This window comes from Amblyomma mixtum, chromosome 3 (genome assembly GCF_055824585.1).
Source record: "Amblyomma mixtum isolate Tamu chromosome 3, ASM5582458v1, whole genome shotgun sequence".
NCBI lineage: Eukaryota > Metazoa > Arthropoda > Arachnida > Ixodida > Ixodidae > Amblyomma > Amblyomma mixtum.
This window is the reverse complement of record NC_143014.1, coordinates 336,518,028-336,540,188: the sequence shown is the minus strand read 5'-3', so window position 1 is coordinate 336,540,188 and position 22,161 is coordinate 336,518,028. Positions and strand designations below refer to the sequence as shown.

General features: G+C 49.4%; 1 protein-coding gene across 1 annotated transcript in view; it reads right to left on the bottom strand.

Moving 5' to 3' along the window:
- Positions 1–19,487, bottom strand: part of LOC149356066 (uncharacterized) — a gene marked incomplete at its 5' end in the record, with an annotated part of 31,994 nt that extends 12,507 nt beyond the window's left edge. The window contains 1 exon segment of the mRNA XM_089576244.1: positions 19,325–19,487. Within this exon segment, the coding sequence (XP_089432370.1) occupies positions 19,325–19,487 (163 nt within the window).
- Positions 19,488–22,161: the final 2,674 nt, after the last annotated feature.

Here is a 22,161-nt window from a genome sequence, read left to right as displayed (position 1 = left end):
GTCCCCGCAGTGATCTCTAATTTTTTTCCTACTCCTCAACCCACGTTAATTCAGATAATCCGGACTGCGGCCTGAGTCCGGCCCGCCGTCCGTGACTATGTGACCTCCGGAGCTCGTTTATTCGTACGCCGAGGGACTGGCATCGGTCAATATGGACGGGTTCCTGAAGTGGTGTCTTGTCGCGGTATGACATGCTCGACAAACCGATCGCCCAAATATTCGTGCTTTGAACTGCGTATTTTCGAAACTGCAAGTGTTTTGACGACCGGCAGGCACCCGGCGATAGACTGAGAGCCTGGCTGCTTAGTTTCGTTTTCGGAGCTTCGTGCTTCGTCGCCAGGCCGGAGCGGCGGCGGCTATCGGATGCGCTTGTAAGTCGGTCACGCGCCGTTTAGAACGATTGAGTTGTGGCGGTAATTTTTTTTGTTCGTTTATTTCTCGAAGGCGTCTTAATTGGCGCTGCGGCAAGGCTCTGAGACCAATGCGCGCTTCCCTCGAATCCGTCCGCGTGTTACTTCCGTTCTTACGGCGCGCCGAAATTCCGCGCTCGTCACGTGCTGTTCGCCGTTTTTGCGCTTCCTGATGTGCTACATCACGTGTGAAGAACCTCCAGCGCTTTCGCGTCCTACATAGAGTTACTGTATATGCTACCAAAGATAGCAGAGTCAAGCGTAGGTCCGCCATCTTGCCTGTCAAGCAACCGAAGTTATGCGGCGAAGCCACACTCCGTTTCTGCAGGCGACATGCCTAGCACATCATCGATCGACCGTGGGCGCTTTTCCGATGTTTGTAAACCACTTTTTCGCTTGATCGCAAACAAAGCAAGAGCATCGAAACAGCTGACTGCGTAACCCAGTCAAAAAAAAGATGCCCAGGCTTAGCTTGGTTAAGCCAAGAATGCGTTGCATATTGCGCGGTCTTTTTGCGCGAGGTATTGCTTGGCGGCACTCGATTTTCTCAGCAGCTTTTCCTCCGTGACGTATGGATGGATGGAGGGATGGATAGGAGCGCCCCCTTTGAAACGGGGCGGTGGCAACCGCCACCATGCTTAGCCCTTTGTTTGTTCTTCTTTTCTTTTCTTTTTTGTTTTTTTTCTTTGTTTTTTATTGTTTTTCACGTGGTTTGGTGACGTCACGTCACCACGTGACGTGACGTCACCAAACCATCGGACGTCACGTCACGTGGTTTGGTGGCTGCCCGGCCGCGCCCAAGGGCTGAACTGAATGATTGCAATATGCTACGCATAAAATATAGTCAAGAAAAAGCACTCCCCTTTCTAGCGGGCGCCGTGAAGTGCGGGGGCAGCCGATTCCCACAGTCGCCTTCCCCGAACTGTTTACCTGATAACTTAAGGGCAGTGTGAAGTTCGCTGAGCTTTCTGATGCGCCATTCAGTCTCCAGCACAGAGTGTCCGGCGTGAGGTAGCTACTTTGAGATGTGCACCTGTCCCCGGTCGAAGGGTTACCAAATTGGTGGGACCGCGGACGCTCGACGGAGGCTCGGTGGCTGCTCTATTGTTGCTGGCGGCACAGCAGCCAGAGCGCTCGTTCCGTCTCTGTCTTGCCTTCCTACCACAGATATCTTTCCAGCGCGCAGCTTTGTGCACTGGTCGGTGTTTGAATGCCTGCAGTCGTCAATTTTGTGGCCAGTGGACGTTTTTTTTGTGTGTCTTCTCGTTTCCCTACGTGTGAGTCATTCGCTCTGCTCATACCACGGTGTAAGAATATATTTAGGTGTTGACACTGGCCGCCCGCCGCGGCGGAGAGCGCGCACAGATTGTGTTCGCCCTCTAGTACATGCGCCGACCGCAGCGGCGCGGGGGCGCTGCGGAGCAGAGGCCCTTCGCTTTCGGTGCGGCAAGCGGCGTGCCCAGAGCCGTATATTCCCTTCTCCGGCGTGCCCTGCTTTAGGTGCCCTTTTAGGCTGCGTTGGTCGATGTTTTGGGCTGAGAGAGTGCATCACAAGCTGTGAACACCACGATCTCAGCTTCCACGTCGTCAGCTTCCATCGTGGACGAGCAAATTTTGCTAGAACTAGCTTTTTGTGTCGCGGTTTGGCACAAGCCGGATTGACAGTTGTGGAAACGCACGTGGTGGCGCGGGCCGACGCCATGGACGGTCGTCGCGGCCTATGTGCATTGTGTCTGTGATCTGTTGTTTGTTGCTGTGACACACCTGTCAACTTCAGCCGGGTCCAGAAGTCTGCTAGACGCAATTATGGGTAAGAAGTGCTTCGTACCCAACTGCAGTTCGGGCTACCGGAGTTGTCCGGATCAAGTTTCACTTTTTAAAGCTCCGTCGGAGCCTGCTCGCTTAGAACTTTGGCGCCGGGCAATTCCCAGAGCAGATAGGATATTGCAACCGAGCGACCACGTCTGCGCGAAGCACTTTCCCGAGCATATGATATCAAAATCGTACTATGCCGAGTTCAATGGCAAGGTACTTTTAAATGTACCGAAGAAGATCCCGGTGCTGTCGGCGAATGCTGTGCCCAGTATTTTTCCCGGGTGTCTGACAAAACCGACAAGGTCAAGAAAGCCTCCTAGAAAACGACAGTCTACGGCCACGTGTGGCGATCAGTCAAGCAAGCGGCCCGCTCCCGCCGCTGTCGCACTGCCCGTTGGGACGGTCTGTGAAAAACAAAAAGGCACCGATCCATCATCGAGCCCTCAGAAGAAACTGCAGACATGTGAGTGGAGTGATCAAGGAACGTGCCCTTCTCCCACCATGGAACTTGGAGGCACCTCCTCAAGTGCCACCTCCGTCTTCCTTGGCGTTCATGACGTTAAGGTTTGTTCTCTTCTGCACTGCTCCGGGTACTTAATATTCTAGGTGCTTAGTGTTACCTGTACATAACTTTCTGCTAACCGTATCGGTCCTCCCGGCATGCCATAGATACCTATAGGTGCCCCTGGATAACGAGATACAGTTGCTTGCAATACAGGTTAATAGTAACTGCCCAGCCCAGGACATTAAATAATTTAGCTGTTGTTAACATACAGCATGATTAAGCCCTTAGCTTTTGAAGCAGTCCGCGAAACTTTTGCCTGTAGCTTTTTGGGTTTGGCTGCTTTTGATAGTAGCATATGTTTTATAACAATACCTTAAATCCATTTCCACTGATATAATTTCTCTCATTTTTCGTCAGGACAACCGCACGAGTCCACATCAGGGTGGTCCAGATGGATTGTGTCACGTCCAGACTGAAGCACCATTGGCAGCATGCAGCAGCCTCGGATTAGTCGAGGAAAGTCACGAGGGAGTGTCTGTCAGCGGCCAAGATGAAAAGGAACCGCTCACATTTTCATGTCTCTCGAGTTATGTATCCAGCATTCAACTTCCAGGAACCTCGTAGGCAACACAAGTTGTTGATAGCTTTGGTGTGGAGGCTGTAGTCTTCACGGAAGTGGCTTTGGCGAAGAAACGCGACCAGGCACCTTTCCTGAGGAAGTCATTAGATGCTACAGTTTCATCCAGCGGAATGCTGTCACTGCGTGCCTTCATTTATAGTCACCCTATAACTGTCAACGCCATAAGCGGCGATGTTGTTCCATGCGGCCTAAGCGACTTGGAGAGTGTGATTCACAAGTTTCACAACCTGCACTTATGCGCTGGTGGCCCCGGTGGCGAGATGTACCACAACATCCAACCCGAGTGTGCATATATCGACGCATGTGGCGTGTGGCGGCACAGAAACTGCATGTTATTTTCTGAACAAGCAAGTTGCGACCGTTGCGAAAGATTGAAAGACACACTCCGGATACATTACTCCCGTATGAAGAAGAGAGGAGAAATGAAGCACATTCGTCTTTTAAGCAGCCCTTCCAAAAAAGCCCGCATTGACCTTTTGCGGAAGGCAAGAATTTCCTGCTACAGGTCCAAAGTGCGACTTCTAAAAGAAAAAAAAAAGCTTGAGGCGGAACTGAGCAAATGCAAAGCCAAGCTTAAACAATTAAGTGATGAAACACTTGACCGCATTTCTCGTGATGCGAACCTTACTGAGGCACAGCAGCTTGTGTTAAAGGAATGTGTGGCTGCTGGCAAGACTGGTTCTAAGAAGGGACGACGATACTCGGACAGCTAGATCCTGCTTTGCTTGCTCCTTCATATCAGGTCACCAGCAGCCTACAGGTTCCTGATGGAAAACGAAGTGCTCGCATTGCCGTCAGTCCGAACAATACGCCGGTATGTCTCTATGGTGGGATTTAAGTCGGGATTTGACAGCAAGTTCTTTTCTGCTCTGAAAAGGAAAATAGAAAAAATGGACGACTTCAAGCGACATGGGATTATCATGTTCGATGAAATGCAGGTTAGAAAAAGTAAACGTGTCAATTCTCGCACGATGATATATGTAGGGCTGGCAACAGACGCTGGAAACGCTGATGAGCTCGCTGATCACGCCCTCGTTTTCATGTTCTGTCCTTTTGGCGATAGCTACGCTCAACCTATAGGGGTGTTCGCAGCAAAAAATGCAACCAAAGGCTCCATTCTCGCTCAGTTGCTTCTCCAAGCTATTGTGATGCTCGAAGAAGCCGGTGCAAAGATTCATGGGTTTGTCTGTGATGGCGCGTCAACAAACAGGAGCATGTGGAACATTCTAGGTGTTAATGGAAGCCTCAAGGAGAGCTGCAACTCGTTCACGCACCCAGTTGACCCTGAAAGAAAAGTTTTTGCGTTTTCTGACACTCCACACTTGTTTAAGTGTGTGAGAAATAGACTTAAGCAGCAGCGATACTTGAAAAACGAAGGACAGAGGATCAAGTGGGAGTACTATGCTGAAGTCTACAAGGAAGACGTTGCCAACGCGGGAGGCCTAAAAGTCTGCCCGAAAATAACGCACTCTCACATATACCCGAGTAACTGTGAGAAGATGCGTGTGAAGTTAGCCACCCAAGTCTTTAGCCGCTCCATGGCGGCGGGTATTCAGTTTTATCGGGAACAAGGTATCCGCAAACTCATAGGCAGCGAGAAAACTCAAGAATTCACGTTGTTTTTAAACAATTTGTTTGATGCACTGAACAGGCGATTTCCGGCAGAAGGGATCACAAGGAACAGCCGAGACCTCGCAATTCTCAAGCATGGAATTGACTGGCTGGACAGCTGGGAAAGAGAACTGGAAAGTGGCAACATTATAAAAGACATGTTCTTGACAAAGAGCACTTGCGAGGGACTTCGAGTCACATTGAAGTCCACTTTGGATCTTTGTGAGGTGCTGCTTGATTGCCACAACTTCAAATATGTCCTAACCAACAAAATGAACCAAGATCCTATCGAGCGATTCTTTGGCAAAATACGGTTGGCAGGAAGCCAGAATGATCACCCTTCGATGCCCACCTTTATGCAGCTTTACCAGACGCTGTCGATCTACAGTATCCTTAAACCTCCGAAGTATGGCAATTGCAAAGTCTTCGAGGGTGAGGAACCATTGCTGGATGCGTCACATTTCAGGGCCCTCATTAGAACAGACGACAAAGTGGCATCATGCCCTGGATTCATCAATCAAATTAAAGAAAAGCTAGACGATCTAGTTTCAGTAGAAGACTGGGAATGTGAAGATATCGTTCGGAAACACAAATCAGACGGAGGGCAAATTACAGACTGCATACTTTATTATGTCACCGGTTTTTTGTGCAGAAAGATGCGAAGAGTTACCAGCTGCGCTGCTTGCTTGTCAGCCTTCAGCGTAAAAAAATAATTCTTTTGCTGAAGCAGCTCTAACAAATGTGAAGACCAGAAGGGGTCTTACCCACCCTAACGTCAACATATTTGACCTTCTAAAGCATACGGAGCGGTTTTTTGTTGACTATGCAGACTGCCACACGGTGTACTGGGACACCATAGACGCAGTGATAGATACATACACGATGACATTCCCATGTGCAGATCACAAGGAAGAAGTACTCGCACAGCTCCTCCACTATTACGTCAGCATGCGTATGAGGCAGCATTGTAAGCACACCAATGCAGTCATGACAAAGCAGTGTCAAGAAAAAAAGAAACAGGCCAAGCTGTGCTCATCCTAGATGATAGAGGATGATTCGCTCAGTGTATCGTCCAAATAAACGAATGCAGTGATCATCACAATTGCAGTCACGGTCTTGTCTCTTGATTACACGAAAGTAGCCCAGTAGGTTGTGATTCACTGTGTTTTGTGCGTAACCTAGTGACTACAGGAAATCACATCTCTCAGAGAGGCTACTTGTAGTAATAAATTTGTTTGTTCAACAGAATGGCTATTCAGGCCGCATTTGAGCAAAAAAAAAAGCAAATTGTGCTGTTAATGTCCCGAAGGGGCATATGGGCATTAATAGATGCCGCAATGGAGGGCTCCAAACTTAGACCACATGGGATTCTTCACATCACACAGCACACGGGCACCTTTTGCGTTGTTTCGCGGCCACCGCAGCCGGCATTACACCTACGTTCTCGGGCCTAGTGCTAGAGACAACCACTCAGCATCGTCGGTGCCGACCTGAGGGATAAGATTGGCAGAAACAACGCCAGTGGCATTTCCAGTAACTATTCGCGTTTCGCGTACCTAATTGTGGACTGCACTTGCTATTAAAAAGCCGCAAATGCACACTTGGATTTTTGTCTTGGTCCCGGCGTTCGCGTGTATAGCGGCAGTGGCGTTCTGCAATACAGCACAAGAGCGCGGGTTCTATTCGTGGCTGCGGAGTAAGTATTTCTGATGCAGGCGAAATGCGGAAACGTCCTTGAGGTTTCTGTGCAAATTAAAGAACTCCAGGTGGCCGAAGTTAACCATGTTCTCAACACGGCGGTCATCTCGCAGCATTGGCGCAATACACTGCTCAAGCAATGATTGAATGTACGCGTAGGCTCTTCAGGCCAAATGTGGGCGCGTTGAGTCCGACCTTTTATATTTAAGAGGCAGTGTAGTTAACTATGCTCACAGCAGTCGTGCGGATGAACGAAAAAAAAATTGCTATGAACGCATTTCGATAACGAGCTCGGAAGCAGCACAGGGCTGCGTCCTCGCTGTTGTTCCGCCCATTCATGCAGTCTCAGCAAGAAAAACACGAAGTAGCCCAAAATTATTTGGTGTCGACAGCAGTTTCAATCCTTGGTTGTCTTGCCGCACTTCAAAAAGCACGCGTACACGCAGCGGCACCGAAAGATCCCGTGGCATCTGCATTACGGCTGCCGAAGCTCGGCGACTAGGGGCCCCGGGTGCGTAGCGCCATCTGTCAGCGTTCGAGAGAAGCGCAGGGAGCGGCGAACAAGTCCTGGTCGCGCCGCCGAGCGCAGTGTCAACACCTAAATGTATTCTTACACCGTGGCTGACTTGCTGTCTTCCAGCTGAAGTTATTCGCGGCATCAAGATTTGCGACACTTATTTACATGCGATTTTTGCCTATCCTATCCTAACATACCTCACTTAATCCTGGTCAGATGGTGCTCATACATAGCTTACTGTGAAGACGCAGGTGTACGATGGCTGATCGGTGCGCGATGTGGCGCCAATGGGTCGTTTGTGGTTTGGGTGCTCAGAAGAGGCACCTGCAGAGCTCTGTTCTAGCGTTTAAACAGCATACACGAAAAAGCGCAGAGCCGCAAGTCCAGCCTGTGTTCGGTAAAAAAACCTCAATGGAACTTGTAGCAAAAAAAACAAAAAAAAACGCGAGAGCTACGCGCGTGAACAGCAGCGAACGTAAACAGCGGTTGGATAGAGGATACACTTCGAACTTGGCCGGCTGTCAATCCAGTTCGCTGCAGCGGGGCATCGGGAATTACAAAAAAAAATTGCCTGGGGCTTAGCTAAGGTTAAGCCTGGATATCTGGAAGCGAAAAGCTGCGGTGATGCTTAGCACTTCCGTATCGGTAGTGTCACTCTCTTCTCCTTCCATGTTGAATGCGCACGCGTAATCTCTGGCAAGCGGTTATATAGCCGGCCTCCACGATAAACACGCGCTTGCGGCGAACGTCAAACAACGCATAGTGCGCGGCAGCGTGCGCCTGTTCTATGGGCAAGTGCGCCTTATATACTCCTCCTTTCAAATGTGCACTGCGCCTACACCCTCTCTGCGCACGGCCGCGGTGAAACGTCAAACGGTGCCGAGGAGGAGAAGCGGCGGCGCACATCAAAAAGCCACATGCGCAGTAGCCTGCACCGTGCGTGACGTCACTCGTGCTTCGACATAGGCCGGCTCACGCGAAGCGCGTGTTGACTAGCGAAGTGAAACTCTTCACTTCAGAATAAAGCCCCTAAAAAAACTAAAGTAGCGACACGACGCCCTCCCTCTTCTCTCCTCCTCCCCCGCGCGCCGGGCGAACGACTTTTGTTTTCTTTGTGATTTGATGTGGCTGCGGTGGCGACCTCTAGCCCGCTCCGAAGGAACTAACGCCCCTTTTCAATTGGTTGCGCTGGATTCCCGTACTTGCCGAGTTCTTCTCTATGCCTCCGCATTAGGCCTGATTTTCACAGCCGGTCTCCTCTCCGGCGCGGCGGCGACGGAGCCGGGAACCGCGGCCGCAACGGAACGGATTTGCGTTCTAATCGAAAGAGGCGCCGGACACCGGCAAACCAGTTTGGGCGTCAGCTCGCTGCTCCCACGTGACTCTACGTCAGTGCCTTTTTTTTTCTTCCGCGCGAAAAAAAAAACGCTGCTCGGCGGTGTCCGAGAAACATGCCGAAGTAGCGATGAAAGTCGTTTGCCGTCTGCTTGCGCTTTGGTTCGCTTGGCTGTTATCGCAGAAAAAAACCGATGTGATCTCGCAAGCGGTGGACAAAGATTGAAGTTAGTTTATTAACTCTACGCAACTACCCAGTTTTTGCAACGAAACACCACGTGTACAGCACCAAAACAAATATATATGAGTATAGCAACTACTTTTAAAGCCGCTGCAGAAATGAGTGCTGCAGTCACAGTATTCAGGCCGATATGCACGAAATTGAACATATGTAGGGTGGTAATGAACTTTGTTATCAATAGCTTGGGAGATTGGTCTTTATACAACCATTCAAGAATTAAGCTAGCAAAGGAATTTAAACGGCTAATAAAAACAATGAGGCCTCTAGAGCTAGCAACGGGTGAACAGAATTTTTGTTTTTTTCTGCTCTTTTCGTTATCTCCGCAGTTACCCCTCTCGCCCCTTTCTCCTTTCTTCACCTGGATGGTTCCCCTTTGCATCAGCCATCCCCTTCACTTCGCTTTAAACCTGGCAACAGTCTTTTAGTCCCCCACTTCGTTACCCTCCCGAACTCCCTCTGTTCGTCATGTCCCACGGACCGTGTTTTTTTTTCAAGGTTTTTTCTACCTTATGGCTCGCCTCTGAACTGTGGATCCACATGTTGAGCCACCGTTTCAACCTCCCAGGCTTTTCCTGATTTGGGGTGTCTTGTGTTTGCGAGCTTCTTGTAGCATGCAAGCGGAGTGCTGCAGTCGGCACTGTTTGCGAACAGGCTTTTCCTTCTGGGCTAAATGTGAACGAGTGTGTTGACCCGGCGTGCCGTTTTCTGTATTTCTCTGTACGTGGAGTGAACCTCAGTTGTTAGCCACGTCCCGTGTTGTGTCATTCACTCTACGTTTTCAGTGCCGTTTTCCGAAAGTAATATCGCACCAGATATTCCAGCTTCAAAATATCGCGCGGTGTGCTTCGTTCCCGCTAGCGGTATTCAGGCAAAAAACACGGCAAGGCTATTTCGCGTCAAAAAAAAAGATTGCTCCCCCCCCCCCTTAAAAAAAAAACATGGACGTCAGGAAGTCCTCTTGGAAAAGGCTTTGGTGCTGTATTTTCAATCTTCTGACTGATTTCTAGAAAAAAGTGTCGATTTAAAAGTTGTAGATCACTTTGACAAACGGCCGGCTAGAGTGTTCGCAACAAGGTATCGTCCGAGTAGTTTTTTCTTAAAGCTCTAAAAGATAGCGCATGAAATTCAAATACATAAGGCCACATTCTCACAGCCGGTTTTTGGCTTGCTCCGTCGCCTCCGTCACGCCTTTAGCCGACGGAGGGGGCTGCATTTGGCCCGTTTTCCCCCCCAAATCGGGTGGCCGGTGCCGCCGGGTCCTGCTCTACGTTTCCGTCGAGACTCGAGCGGCAGCGACGGAGCCCGCCCCCCACGGAGAGCGAGCCAGTCACAGCGCGAGCTCGCCTCACGTCACCCGCGGCTTGCTCGCTGCGAAAAAGAGATGGCGCTGGCGAGCGTCGGCGGCGGCAGCGCTGCGCGGGTGCGCGGGCAGGGCGAAAAAACAAAAAGCCTGCTCACTTTTTTACTCTCCGTCGGGAGATGCACGCGCATTGCGCCCCCAAAGGCGCCCGCTGTCGAGGAGCAGAGAGCGGATGACAGTTTTATTTCATATGGCAATATACGAGGTGTTCGAGCCAAAACGGGTCTCCGAATGAGCATTGTGTTTGCACTAGGCATGGGATATACGATAAATGATTTTTTTTCTGGGACGCTCAAGTAGCACCACTGTTATGTATTTGAATTTCAGGCGCTATCTTTTAGAGCTTTAAGAAAAAACTACTCGGACGATACCTTGTTGCGAACACTCTAGCCGGCCGTTTGTCCAAGTGATCTACAACTTTTAAATTGGCACTTTTTTCAAGAAATCAGTCAGAAGAATGAAAAGACAGCACCAAAACCTTTTCCAAGAGAACTTCCTGACGTCCATGTTTTCTTTTTTTTTGGAAAGCAATCATTTTTTTTTGACGCGAAATAGCCTTGCCGTGTTTGTTGCCTGAATTACCGCTAGCGGTATTCGTTCTGTCCGGTGGCGTCTCTGCGCCCGCCCGTTTTTTTTTGAACCGCTGATGTTCCGATTTTAGAGCTTTGGCGCTATCACCGAACACCAGCCAGCCGCACTGTGGCAAGCAACTGACGTTCACTCCACGCACAGAGAAATACAGAAAACGGCACGCCGGGTCAACACACTCGTTCACATTTAGCCCAGAAGGAAAAGCCTGTTCACAAACAGCGCCGACTGCAGCACCGCGCTTGCATGCTACAAGAAGCTCGCAAACCTAAGACACCCCAAATCTGGAAAAGCCTGGGAGGTTGAAACGGTGGCTCAACATGTGGCTGAACAATTCAGAGGCGAGCCATAAGGTAGAAAAAAACTTGAAAAAAAAAAACATGGCCCGTGGGTCATGACGAACAGTGGGAGTTCGAGAGTTTACGATGTGGGGGACGAAAACTGTTGCCAGGTTTAAAGCGAAGTGAAGGGGATGGCTGATGCAAAGGGGAACCATCCGGGTGAAGAAAGGAGAAAGGGGCGAGAGAGGTAACTGCAGAGATAACGAAAAGAGCAGAAAAAACAAAATTCTGTTCACCCGTTGCTAGCTCTTGAGGCCTCATTGTTTTTATTAGCCGTTTAAATTCTTTTGCTAGCTTAATCTCTCAAGCCATTGATAACAGAGTTCATTACCACCCTACATATGTTCAATTTCGTGCAAATCGGCCTGAATACTGTGAGTGCAGCACTCATTTCTGCAGCGGCTTTAAAAGCAGCTTGCTATACTCATATATGTTTGTTTTGGTGCTGTACGCGTGGTGTTTCGTTGCAAAAACAGGGGAGTTGCGTAGAATTAATAAACTAACTTCAAACTTTTTCCACCGCTTGCGAGACCGCATCGTTTTTATGCGAAGAATATTGCTAGAGCTACCACTCACGCCGTCGCCGTGGGACCCCCACGTGACTCCGTGACGTCACACCACGTGACATCGGATGAGAGGGCCGGCCTCCACCTCGCGCCGTCGCCGTGGGACCCCTAGCCTTCACACCCGCACATTTCGAACGCGCGTTAACACTCGGTGTAGGTGAAACGCTCGCTCCACCGGGCAGGCAGACGCGGCTTCCGTGGCAATCCAGGCGCTCACCCAACGCGCGTCTCGGGGTTAGTCGGCGTTCCGCTGTAGCCATGCCGTTGTCTTCCCCCACGACGAAGGCTTCTAGTGGTTGTATTTAAATGGCCAAGTATTCAACCAAGGAAAGCCATGTATTACCAAGCCTAGCCACTAATACGCTTCGCATTCCCCAGGCTTAGCCAAGCTGAGCCTCAGCAATTTTTTTTTCTGCGATAAGAGCCAAGCGAACCACAGCGCAAGCAGAGGACAGACGACTGTCACCGCTACTTCGGCATGTCCCTCGGACACCACCGAGCAGCGTTTCTTTTTTTCGCGCGGAAGAAAAAAAAAGGCGCAGAAGTAGAGTCACGTGGGAGCAGCGAGCGCCCGCCCAAACTGGTTTGCCAGTGTCCGGCGCCTCATTCGATTAAAACACAAATCCGTTCCGTTGCGGCCGCGGTTCCCGGCTCCGTCGCCGCCGCGCCGGAGAGGAGACCGGCTGTGAGAATGAGGCCTAACAGTGGTGCTACTTGAGCGTCCCCCCCCCCAAAAAAAAACAATCATTTATCGTATGTCCCACGCCTAGTGCAACCACAATGCTCATTCGGAGACCCGTTCTGGCTCGAACACCTCGCATATTGCCATATGAAATAAAACTCATCCGCTCTCTGCTCCTCGACAGCCCGAGCTTTTCGGGGCGCAAGGCGCGTGCATCTCCCGAGGGAGAGTAAAAAAATGAGCAGGCTTTTTGTATTTTCTCCCTGCCCGCGCACCCGCGCATCGCCGCCGCCGACGCTCACCAGCGCCATCTCTGGGTCGCAGCAAGCAAGCCGCGGGTGACGTAGAGCGAGCTCGCGCTGTGACTGGTGCGTTCTCCGTGGGGCGGGGCTCCGTCGCCGCCGCTCGACGCAAACGTAGAGCAGGACCACCCGGCGGCACCGGCCACCCGATTTGGGGGGGAAAACGGTCCAAATGCAGCCCCCTCCGTCGGCTACCGGCGTGACGGACGCGACGGAGCAAGCCAAAAACCGGCTGTGAGAATGTGGCCTTAACCGTGCGTTCCGCTGCATAAATACATCGGTGACTTAGGAGAAACATTTGCATGCTTCACTGAATCGTCTAAAGGCAAAAATGAGCACGCATAGATGGATTTTTTTGGTAGAGCCGCACGCGCACCGTGTACGGGTGCGCCGGGCTTTACGCGGCATGCCAAGTTTGATATCGAGAGTGGGGCATGCATTGAACGTCACCGCGAATCACGAGGCCGTATAATGAATTTGCGGTGATCTGTTTTGGTGAAGAGGAGTGTGCAAACAGAACGACCGCCCCCGCCGGAACGCTGGACGTGCTACAACGGATGCACAGGTTTGACATTCGACAAGACACCTGCAAGTGAAGGCATTCTAAATGCCCGTAGTTCATCCGCTCTCCTAGTGGCTTTAGGTTTTGGTCGGCTGCAGTGTATCGCGGACCAGGTAAGACGCTTGAGTGCTCGAAATACGGTATGAAGGCCACGCTACGTGTGTACTTATCTGTGCCTCCCCTAATGTTCTCTCGCGTGCATGAACTGTAACGATATAGACTCCCGCATTAAAATTTTCTTTGGAATAGTTACTTAGTAAGGAGAAAACCTACCTCGCAAATATCCTTCACCTGCCAGCAAAGGGTAATAAAGCTCTACGTAAATGTTTCATCGGCATCAGTCATTTAGTGAGGAGCAAAACCTAGCTCGCTTTTAACACATCTGTCCGATAATCTTCCATATTCGTATAGTTGCTATTAGAGCACTGCACCGGCCTTAATTATTCACGCGTCCCGAGTCCGTCAACCTTTTTCGTTACCCGCCCCAGCCCGGCCTGATTTTTTGGATACTGGCCCGAACCCCGGCCCGGCCCGCGAGGTAGACATGCCCGTCTAAGGCTCGGAAACAGCCCGAGTACTAAATGCACATCGGTAAAGCCGAAGCCTTTTGTTATACGGATCTCATTTAAAAAAAAAGTGGCTACAAAACTTTTAAAAATGGAGAGAATGGAGGCCTCACTGTGGGCAACGTTAACAAAAAAAATTACCGACGATTACGTTACTTCCTAATGCGAAATTTGAGTGCAGCAAATAAGCTGTTTCACCTTTTCGATAGATTGAGGCAAAGAAATCGAGCAACACATGTATGCGCTATCACAGAAATTTTTTTTTTTTTTCACACGTATTCCTTAAACAAAGACTCCACTAACAGTTCTTGACAGTCATGAAGGAAGCTTTGTGGTCGGAGAAATAGAGTGATATATGTTCGATTTGGTACACTAATGCTTGTTTCTCAAAGACGAGATCTATACAAGTGCCTCGCGAGGTTGTCACAGCCGTGGCACGCGTTACGAGCGAGAGGAACGGGATGTTCTCCCGCATAAGTGTTAGGAAATTGCTGTTTGTCTTTATGTCAACATTAAAGTCCCCCACTACTAACATCGGTGTGGATCGATGGACGGTTAATGCGAGTTGCAGGAAGTGCACGACGTCTTTCGTGAGTGCGGTATAGGGCGAAGTAGGCAGCTACTACCAGCAAGCCGTTGGGCAACTTTGCGGCGCACAGTTCGCCAACTTCAGGTGACGTGCCAAACATTTCGACTGGTATTGCAGAGAGACCTGTGCGCAAGTAGATAGCGACTCCCGCCGCTGTGTTGTGGTCTCTGCGAGCACCACAGCAGTATAGGAAATCTATGATTTCGAGAGGCTCTTCGGGATCCATCCAGGTTTCAGCAAAGCAAAGTACAGAGGAATGGCGCAGAATGTGATCGTGGTGTACGTCCTTGGCATGTGCGGCAAGGGAGCTTACGTTAAGAATGTGGTTGTGAATGATGAATCAAGTGCTGCCAGCGAATGACGCGTCCATTGGCTGTCTGCGTGTGTTACTGATGTGTGGTTAACATGTTAAGCTTCGCCTGTAAGAGTGGAACGCGACAGCGTCTTGCAACGCTGCCAGGGAGTCCACAGAACGCCATCGCCAATTCGGCTGTACGCCTTGTTGGACGGTAAATTTATTTTTTGAGGAAAGGAAATGTATCTCTCTCGCATATCTGGGTGGACACCTGCACCTCGCCGTAAGGGAAAGGGGGAAGATGGGAGTGAACGAAGACGCCGTATTAGCTAGACGCGCCTTTGTTCATTCCAAACCATTCAGCTGGCATTACGGAGTGGCTAGCGTGCTCGTATCGCACTCCGGAGACCCTGGTTCGATTCCCCAACTCGACCAATTTCGTTCTCGGTTTTATTGATTTATGCGGTATAACCAGAAAGGTTAATTAGGCTATTTCATATTTATATTATTGTATTTATATCCATCGTGTTCTGTCATTAACCTGTCAATTGTTGGAACTGTCTAGGATGTTCGACACAACGTATATGAAACGAGCAACGTCTTACTGAGTGGGGAAGTGCGTGGTGGTGGAGGGAATGCGGCTTCGTATTTATGTGTTTTTTTCAGCAGCGTCTCCTTCCGCGGACGCTGTTGTCGCTGCGGCGCGCGTCTTTCTTTTCTTTTCTTCTGACCTCTTCATTCTCCTCTATATTAATTAGGCTAATTGATTAATTAAGCAATTAACTAAACTCAGTCCAACTTAGTTGCAGCATCACTATACGATCCCTTTGATTGGTTGCATTGTTACTAGCCAAAGTACAATTGGCCCCATTTGAAATTCGCGCACTGTGACGTCACGAGCATTTCGACCAATTGAAAAGCGTGACATTGGGGGCGGAGCTGGTTACGAGGCCGACGCCGACGCGAAACCCAGGAACGGACGCCAAAGAGCTGCGCTCTAAAATAAAACGTTTTAGCATTGATAAAAGAGGTTATCACAGATTTGCTCGTATTCTTAGCCTCCTCCTAACTAGTTAGGCGTCAAGGGGAAGCGAGAACGCGGAAGTGATGTTACAAAGTATGTGGCAGGAAACGCGCGACCCACTTACGATGGGCACTATCACACATACCCACAGCTACTGGTCATATTTCGAGAGTAAACGCAAGCCAGCGCGCGCTAGCTGGTGTTTCCACCAACGGTGCCTACGGTGCCTTGACGATGCATATCGGCGCGATAATTCTATTTTTGTCTTTTTCTGTAATATATCTATATATAATATACAAGCACGCACGCGCCCACGCGTGCGCTTCACCATGTCAGAGCGCAGTTTGATCTGTGCTTATAGAGTACGCATGTATGTCTAACTGCGGCATGCGTTCAAATTTAAGGAACGTCACTCTACAATTAGACGTGTGCCTCGCGTCAGTTACACGTTTGCGTGCGAGCAATCACGATGCGCTCAACGCAAGCGCCCTTATGTAGAGCTTACTGCGGCCATACGCTCGATTGCGAACAAACCACTGCACAGCGTAGCTTGAAAAAAAAAAAGGAAAACTCAGCAGCTATTGAAAGCACGTCACTGACCTCGCAAAGTCTGGTCTATGGCGTTGCGTTAAAATTCGCGCGGCCAATTCTGTGTAACCAAACCTTCCTCCGGCCCGCGTCGGTTTTCGATGATGGGATCGCAAAGAACCGCTTTCCACTGTCGGGACGGTTCTCGCACCCGAAGGCGCAGCAGCCCGTCACGCCGCACAGATAGACGGCTTGAAGTTAGGTGACTGACACACGTTCCGAGCAAAACAAAAGCCGCTGTTCTTCACAGCAAGCAAAAGCGCAGTGTTGTGTTCTTGTGACTGAGAGAAGGATGAAAAGGAAATTGCACGGGCCTGCCTACTGGCTCGAGCCAAGCCACCATCGCTGCCACGTGCAGATAGAGGAGAGTTAAAAGATCAGAGGAAAGAGAAAAAGGAAAGAAAAGACGCGCGTCGCAGCAACAACTGCGTCCGCCGGAGCGGAGAGGCGGCGTTCTGCAAAGGTTGTCGTTACTTTAAAAATTTCCAGGGGCTTTACTTCAGAAGTGTCCCGAGCGCCGCCTTCTCCGCAGTTCACGGTTGCTTGGACACCACGTGATGGCGCTCTACCAATGGAGTCGCGAGCGGCGTTTTAATAACAGACGCGCAACTCTGCTACCCTTGGTAGCATATACAGTAACTCTAGTCGTACACTCAAAGAGGCGACGCAATGCTGCAGTTTTGTTAAGAAAATAAAAAAAAAATGTGCCGGCGTGCAGATAGGAGGGGGAAAAGAAGGGTGAATAGAGATGCCTCCCGATTGCTGCTCGGGTGGCAATCGTTCGCTCTCCCTTGGGCAGTGTTTGCTCCCTTTCTCCTTACGTGGGCGGCCACCGCGGTGGCATCCAGGAAAAGGGGGAGGAGAGGCGGGTGTAAAGTTACTGTATATGCCACCAAAGGTAGCAGAGTTGCGCGTCTGTTTGATAAACGCCGCTCGCGACTCCATTGGTAGAGCGCCATCACGTGGTGTCCAAGCAACCGTGTACTGCGGAGAAGACGACGCTCGATGGGCAAAATCCTCCACTTTCGGTTCTGAACCGGTTTTACCGGTGTCGAGGGCTCCCCCGACGCCTCTGTTCCCCGATTCGAGACACCCTGCAGCCTTTCTTCTCCCTGTGAGAGCCTCCTCGGTACGGTGCATGTTTTGCCCATCGGACCAGAAACACGTGCGCTGATGACGTAGGCCGGCAGCGAACTGGATTGACAGCCGGCTAAGTTCGAACCGGATCCACTATCCAACGGCTGTTTACGTTCGCTGCTGTGGGGTGTCGCCTTTTTTTTTGCTAAAAGTTGCATGGAGGTTTCTTTACCGAAAACAGGCTTGACTTGCGGCTCTGCGCTTTTTCGTGTACACTGTTGAAACGCTAAAATAGAGCTCTGCGTTGCGTATTTATCCCTGTTGGCTTATCCTGAATGGCAAACAATTTTTAATCGAGGGAAACATGTTTAGGCATCTGATTGTTTACTTCAGATGGTAACGTTTTATAGTTCCGGCTCATAACTTTTTGCAGGGTTTCGTATTTAGTAAAGGAGACTATAAAAAGGTTTTTTAACGCAGGTCCGGTGAATAAATGTTGCCGCAAAGATGAATGAATGCTGCATTTGCACGGCGTATTTAGAATACTGAGTCTGCCCTTAGGTTATCAGGTAAATAGTTCGGGGAAGGTGATTGTGGGAATCGCATGCTGCCGCAGCTCACGGCGCGCGCTAGAAACAGCACCGTTTTTTCTTGGCTATATTTTTGACTAGGTTACGCGGTCAGCTTTTTAGATGCTTTTTGTTTGCGATCCATCGAAAAAGTGGTTTAAGAACCTCAGAAAAGCGCCCATGGTCGATCGGTGATGCGCCAGGCATGTCGCCTGCAGAAACGGAGTGCGGCTTCGCCGCATAACTTCGGTTGCTTGACAGGCAAGATGGCGGACCTACGCGCAACTCTGCTACTTTTGGTAGCATATACAGTAACTCTAGGCGGGTGTGTCCTCCACCGCTCCCTGGTGGCGCACGCGGATCGCCTTGTGATGTTCGCCGCTGACTGGGGGAGGACAACAGGGAGTACGCTGTATCCCACACGTGGCGGAAAATTTTTCGAATTGAGGTCTCTCAGTCATGAATGGGTCTTTTTCGTCCGGTGGCGCGTTGACATACCCAGAAAGAGACCGAGAATCTTTTTTTTTTTGCTGCGAACAATAATTGGATAGCGTTGTCCTGCTAAGGGGGGCGGGGGGCTAGCGTTGCAGCGCAGCCTCTTCATAGAATTGGTGAAGGGATCAAATATCTTAAAAATCGTGGCAGAAATAACTGATACCAATGCTTCGATGTTTTTGCGCATTTAATAAGTCTAGAAAATATCACACGGTGTAGAACTATATCAGTCCGAAACCAGGAAAGCAGTGCATGCCGCTGCTATGAAAAACGTAGAGGCCATGACATGAGCAAGTAGAGGACAAATATTTTAATCTATCTCTGTCATTCAAGAACCTCCACATTTTTGCACATATGCAACGGCCAGGGAAAGATCTCAATAATGCTGTCCTTCGTTCCAGTGCACTGCGCAGCAGCAGCTGTCACCGGTCATGTATTGCGACTAATTGGACCGAAATTTTAGTCGCAAGAGAGAGCACATGTATAAATGAGAAAATGTGCAAAATACAACGGACAAAAAAGTGTCACTGGAAACAAGGTCACTCTATGTATACACAAAACCTCGCAACAAGATATTTAAATACACGTATACGTCTCCAATAAATCTACGTAACTAAGCAAAAGTCACTCTATATAATGCGCCAAACATGGCAAACATATTGCGCAATCACAGATAGTAAACTTTACACACGGAAAGACAGACGATCCAGGCAGAACAAAACTATGGTAGCAGAAGTCGCGATATGTACTGGGGCCATGCTGCGGTCGGTGTCAGTTTGAAAAAATTTCAGGGGGGGGGGGGGGGGGGGGGGGCTCCCCCTTTTGACTACGCCCCTGGTCGAGAGGGAGAGGGGAGGGGGCAGAGATACTTTCAGTTCACCTCGGATGTCCGCACGTTGCTACTGGAACTGTAAGGAAAGGAACGTGTATGCGCATGCATATATTTACCCGGATTCTCTTCCATCTGCAGGCAGGCAGCCTCTCGCTTTCCAGGATCACCGCAACCCCGAATCGCGCGGGCACTGGGCGTCTGCAGATTCTGCTCGGGAACAGCGGCGCCCTCTGCAGCACTCCCGTCTTGCGGCCGTTCAAAAAATCCTGCGTCATCAAACGAGCAGATTTACGGACGAGCTACATATTAGAACGTTTGCAGCTAAAACCTGATTTAACGAAGCGAAGAGCTGCTACGAATTATTCCGTTAAATCGGCAAATTCGTAAAATCGAGAAAGGCATTTTTACACCTTTTGAAATGTAGAATCGTAACGTAGCGGCAGCCAAAAGCTACCTGCGCCTTCGCGTACGCAAAATCTGCGAACGTGGCCTGAATCGCTTGTGCGTTAAAGTTGCATCTGGGAAAACGCATTCGCAGCCAAGGTGGGAAGCGCCACCATGCAGCGACGCATCTTGCAGTGATGTCATCGACATCGGGGGCGTGACTTGTGCGCCTAGATGTTACTGCTGGCACGCTGCCAACAGGCTGCGAGACATCGTGGACAAATAAGGTGAGAAGTAAGCTCTTTATTTTGCTCGTTTCTGCAGAGAAAGCTTCGTTAAATCGTGTTTAGTGGTCGTTGTTTCGTTTTTTGGGGTTCATGCTTGTCAGGGATTCAAAATTTGTTCCTTAGATTGAGAACTTCGTAAAATCGGGTTTCGTGGACAGGTTGCCCACCACCCTGTGGGCAGGTATATTCTGCGCTGACCGCTCCAAACAGGAGCACTGTGTTCCTCCAGTTGCTCTGCTGACAAGCTCGCCATCCACGCACTATAGAGAAGTAGATATTCACGATTGTAACCGTCTGTAAGCTTTCATGCGAGGGCCTCAAAGTTGGCAGAAAACATCGAGCAGCTTAAAATGACGCCGAGTATTGTCTGGGAACAGGCTGCCGCAACGCGAGGAGTCGACGGTCTCGCCCTGCCGACCCATCGCCATCCCATCGCACCGAAAACGCGCATCGGCGTCTTCCGTCGTGGCTTGTACACTGTGCTCTGGATGTGACCTTGACTGCGTTGTGACTTTGGTTTTGACTTGTTTTGTTTTGATCTTGTTTTTACTTCCCTGATTTCCGTCCTGGCCTGCTCACTGTGCTTTGTGATTGTTACTGAGATCTTGTGTATAATGTGACTGGTTTTCTCATGTTTTTTTTTTCGCGTCGTGCCTTGCACACTCTGCTTTGTCTGTTTGCCTGTGACTTTGATTATGATGTGCCTTTTGTTTCTTCTTTTTGGTTTTATTTTTTATTTTACTCCTCTGATTTTCCTTTTTTTCGCTGGTGCATTTAGCTCCATTTCATTTCTCTCAACTGGAGGTAAGCCTGGCAAAGCGTTGATGGTCCAGGCTCCCTTTCTCTTTCTTTTATGTTGTTTTTTTTCACGCAAAAGTGTTAAAGCCGTATAGACTACACATTTTGGTGGGATGTTTTGTTCTCTATAATGACGCGGTAGACACTGCTATGAATGAATCACCATGTCGTATCAGCCTAAGGCCGCTAAATAATTGATAATAAAATTTTTCTCTCATGCTGTTTCGGTTTCAACCAGGCTGTCGAACCGGCATTTTTTCGGGTTCGGTTCGGGTTCACGCCTTTCGGGTTCAGTTCTGGGTTCGGCTCCAGAGGGCCATTCTGTTCCGGTTCGAACCGGTTCGGACCGTCTCGAACCGGTTCAAACGGGTTCAGGACAAAAAAAAATTAGAACGCAGATGGGTTTCAGTCAACCTTGCTAGGCGTTTTCTTTTTTCTTGCACATCTCTATACAAAATAAAAAAATGCAAAGATTTGTTTACGAGAACATAAAACTAGGCTAGTTTGTAACGGTTGCTTAAGCACCGCAGTAAACAGGAGAAAAGGAAAGTCTGGAGACGACACAGACGCTGACTAACAACTGGTTATTACATTCTCGGAAAATTATATGAAGGAGGACACAGTCAACAATCCAAAAAACAGAAGAGCAAAGATTAAAACTAAAAAACCATACTGCGCATGCACATTATAGTCGAGTCATGAAATCTTTTTCAACGAAATTCGAAGACTATAATACACAGTAGACGGCACTCCCTTGTCCTGGACCTCACACAGTTGCCAAGAAAGCCTGGCTCCTTATCTACGAAATTGATGTATGGTGAAGCAACACGTTCATCTGCATCCTTCCTGATCATAAAAGGCTCCACCGTCTCCCTACAAATTCAATCAGGGTGATTAAACAGGAGACTTGTCTTTCTAAGTGGGGAAGCAATGAGCATTTGTTCGAACATCAAAGATGGGTGAAAAAATTAGCGGTGTCGTAAAACTTGGCTTTCCATCGCAGCGAGTGCAACGATTGCTTCCTCCAGTAGATAAGACAAGTGTCCTGTTTAATAACCCTGTTTGCATTTGTAGGCAAATGGTCGAGGCCAATGGGATCAGGAAGGAAGCAGATGAGTGGGTTGCTTCACCATCTATCAATTTGGTCCATAAGGAGTCAGGCTTTCGTGGCATTGTGTGAGGTCCAGGAGATAGGGGAGTGCCATCTACTATGAAAGATACTCTTCGAATTTCGTTGAAAAATGTCACGACTCGACTGTGATGTGCATGCGCAGTATGGTTTTTAAGTTTTCACGTTTGTTCTGTTTTTTGGGGTTGTCTCCTGTGTCCTGCGCCTTTATACACTTTTCCCAGAATAAAATAACCAGTTGTTAGTCAGCGCTCGTGTAGTCTCCCGGCTTCCTTTTGTTGTGTTCACTGCGTTACTTGAGCAGGAAAAAATTGTTTAATTCGAGATGTTCTCACTTTACCAATTTTTTTTATTG